This window comes from Limulus polyphemus, unplaced genomic scaffold (assembly GCF_000517525.1).
Source record: "Limulus polyphemus unplaced genomic scaffold, Limulus_polyphemus-2.1.2 Scaffold5604, whole genome shotgun sequence".
Taxonomy (NCBI): Eukaryota; Metazoa; Arthropoda; class Merostomata; order Xiphosura; family Limulidae; genus Limulus; species Limulus polyphemus.
The window spans coordinates 1-3,360 of record NW_013671214.1 but is presented as its reverse complement, the minus strand read 5'-3'; the positions used below and the strand labels follow the sequence as shown (position 1 = coordinate 3,360).

Below are 3,360 nucleotides of genomic sequence, written 5' to 3'. Positions count from 1 at the left end.
ACACCTTTATACCCCTTTATTACGATATGTGTACCACCTTTATGCCCCTTTATTACGATATGTGTACACACCTTTATGCCCCTTTATTACGATATGTGTAGACACCTTTATGTTTGTTCCTTTATTAAATGTGTACACACCTTTATACCCCCGTGTACACATATCGTAATAAATGTACACATATCGTAATAAAGGGGCATAAAGGTCGTATTTATACTCTTTCATTTCGAGAGAAAGAGAGAGTTAAGACTACTCAGATTAACAGCTGAATTCAGCATTCAGATTTCCTTCAAATCATTGAGCTGTGAAGTTGGACCTTAAAATTATAATGAAGTGTGTGTGTGTGCACATCTAAGAACTCAACCAAGCCATTTCCCACACCCAAAACATGTAAATTTATGATTCACTGGGTGAAAGTTTTTATTGTTTTTTTTAACCATCGAACAACTAGGATGGATGAGAGCTGACACTAATCGAATCTATAGTTTTCAGTTTATCAAGATTTTGTTAAATTTTTCATTTCGACAATTTTATTTTATTTGTTTATTTTTTGCAAGTGCTTGCAAAGGTTATATCATATTATACTTGCTTGGCTTGTAAATGTTATGTCCACCTCTTAAGCATTAACAACCAATCCTGCTTCACACTGATATCATCTCAAACTATAATCAATTTCCCATTACGTGTGCATAACGTGAAAGTGCTTTTAACATTTCCCTAACAAAAAATAATAAAACAAAGTGCACGTTCTCTCTGTATTGATACAGATATCGCGTGCGTTAGATGATAGGGGGTAATAAAGGGCACTCTTGCGAAAGTCATAGGGAGATCCATAAGTATATGAAACTCCTTCAAAGTTGAATGGAGAGAATTAAGTCGCCCCCACCCCCACCCCTCCGGAGAAGTCTACCTTAATAGATATTTATTCATTCATTCCACGTTATCAATTTTTGCCTCTCACGTGCACTCGTAAATGAGCATTTTATTGCACCATAGAACTTTAAAGTAGATCACGATAAAAATGTCAGAAAATAAAAGCTAATAACAATATTTGCTATGAGTAACACTCTGAGAAACGTGTGTCCATGTTGCCCGTTTTTAAGTGGAAAACGTGTCCATTAGAAAGTTTCGTCACAAGTTTGTTTGTTTTTAATTAATTATGCACAAAGCTACACAAGGGCTATCTGTGCTCTGCCCACCACGGGTATCGAAACCTGGTTTCTAGCGTTGTAAGTCCGAAGACATACCGCTGTGCCATTGGGGGGCTCGTCACAAGTCAGCACTAAAAACAACAATGAAATGCACTTATTTTCAGATACAACGACGTATTACGTACTCTATATGTAAAATAAATCGCTTGTTCGTAGAAAACAAGTACTTCACGTGACTGTCTTTATTCAAAACTCGCCTATTGATGCATTAGTCTAAAATATAGAACGCCCAAACAACAAGAAGCCAAATTTATGGCAGGTATGCTGTATTGATATCTGCAACTTTCTTTGTAAGATAAGCTTCATGTAAAACTTGCAGTTTTTATGAAAGGTCACGTTGTAAATAGAAGCTTAACAATACCAGAGTCGCATATACGACGCCCTAGTAACCTGTGTAACGTATATACAATATCCCAGCAACTCCCAAGTCGCATATACAGTCTTAGCAACCTGTGTAAACGACATACAACGCCCTAGTAACCTGTGTAACGTATATACAATATCCCAGCAACTCCCAAGTCGCATATACAGTCTTAGCAACCTGTGTAAACGACTTACAACGCCCTAGCAACCTGTGTAAACTACATACAACGACCTAGTAACTTGTGTAAACTATATACAATATCCCAGCAACTCCCAAGTCGCATATACAGTCTTAGCAACCTGTTTGAACGACATACAACGCCCTAGCAACCTGTGTAAACTACATACAACGACCTAGTAACTTTGTAAACTATATACAATATCCCAGCAACTCCCAAGTCGCATATACAGTCTTAGCAACCTGTGTAAACGACATACAACGCCCTAGCAACCTGTGTAAACTACATACAACGCCCTAGCAACCTGTGTAAACGACATACAACGCCCTAGCAACCTGTGTAAACTACATACAACGCCCTAGCAACCTGTGTAAACTAGATAGATACAACATCCCGGCAACTACTACGTCACACATACAAGGTCCTAGCAACCTGTGTAAGCTATATACAACGCCCTAGCAACCTGTGTAAGCTATATATAGAATTTCAATGACTACAAGGTCGCGTAGAGAACTACGCTAATGTATTGAATAAATTGCATGTTTTTTTTTTCATTTATTGTGATTATTTTTTATTCCATTTTTTTTTTTCATTTCGAAGGAACGAATTTTGCAAAAAAATCTTGAGACATGTATATATACATATTTATATTTCTTAAATTAAACAACATTTTATTTTAATTTTTAACATTTTCCAACCTTAGGTTTTCCTGCTTATTGTACTATGATAAAGATAATAAACAAGGAAAATTCTCTAATAATCCTCCTGTTGGTAAAAGACGATACTATCACAGGTGCGTCACAGTAAAGCTGTTGACCTGTAATATAAGAATATAAAGAAATTACCAAAACGATGTTGTTGTTTCATTGCTAATGTTTTGAAAATTACTTAATTATATTTTTAGAATAAAATACTATTTTCTGAACATTAGAACATGAAATAATATTATTGTACTATTTATGTTTTCAAATAGTCGAATAAAAGGAATGAAGTACAGCCAATATTTAAGGCCTTACGTCAGAATGTCGTCACCAAGCTGGGTGATCCCCGGATGTGGACTGCAGAAAATTTTACAACTTCTGATGTTCAGGATCTCCTTCTGACAAGTTGTCCGAGCATTTTGATGAACATACAAAACAAATCATTAATTCAGAATGTGTGAGTAGATAAAAATACTATTACTGATCTAATTAAAACACTTTTTCAATGCTTTTAATTACTCGATCAATAGTCAGGTGTTATAACATAATATTTTTACGTGTATTGTTTTAGCATAACAGCCTCTTCTGGACAGAACATAAGACCAGAGATTACTGCTGCCCTCTCACGGATAAAGCTAAGAATGCATGGTGATCCCGGGATGTGGAATTCAACATACCTGACAAGTGAAATGAATGATATTTTCCAAAACATGCTTCCCTGTCAGGTGGTGCAGATTAATGGTTCTGCTGTAAGTTTTGACTGTAAATACTTCAAAAAAAATTGTAATAATGTTTTATTGTTCGGTGTAGGCCGGCATGGCCAGGTGGTTAGGGCGCTCGACTCGCAATCTGCGGATCGCGGGTTCGAATCCCCATCACACCAAACATGCTCGCCCTTTCAGCCGT

The 3,360-nt window shown here is 36.4% G+C and overlaps 1 protein-coding gene across 1 annotated transcript in view; it reads left to right on the top strand.

Moving 5' to 3' along the window:
* LOC111089222 overlaps positions 1-3,216 on the top strand; it is a gene marked incomplete at its 3' end in the record, with an annotated part of 27,217 nt that extends 24,001 nt beyond the window's left edge. The window contains exons 5-6 of the mRNA XM_022401307.1: positions 2,727-2,911; positions 3,026-3,216. Of these exons, the coding sequence (XP_022257015.1) occupies positions 2,727-2,911; positions 3,026-3,216 (376 nt within the window). The remainder of the gene's footprint in view (positions 1-2,726; positions 2,912-3,025) is intronic.
* Positions 3,217-3,360: the final 144 nt, after the last annotated feature.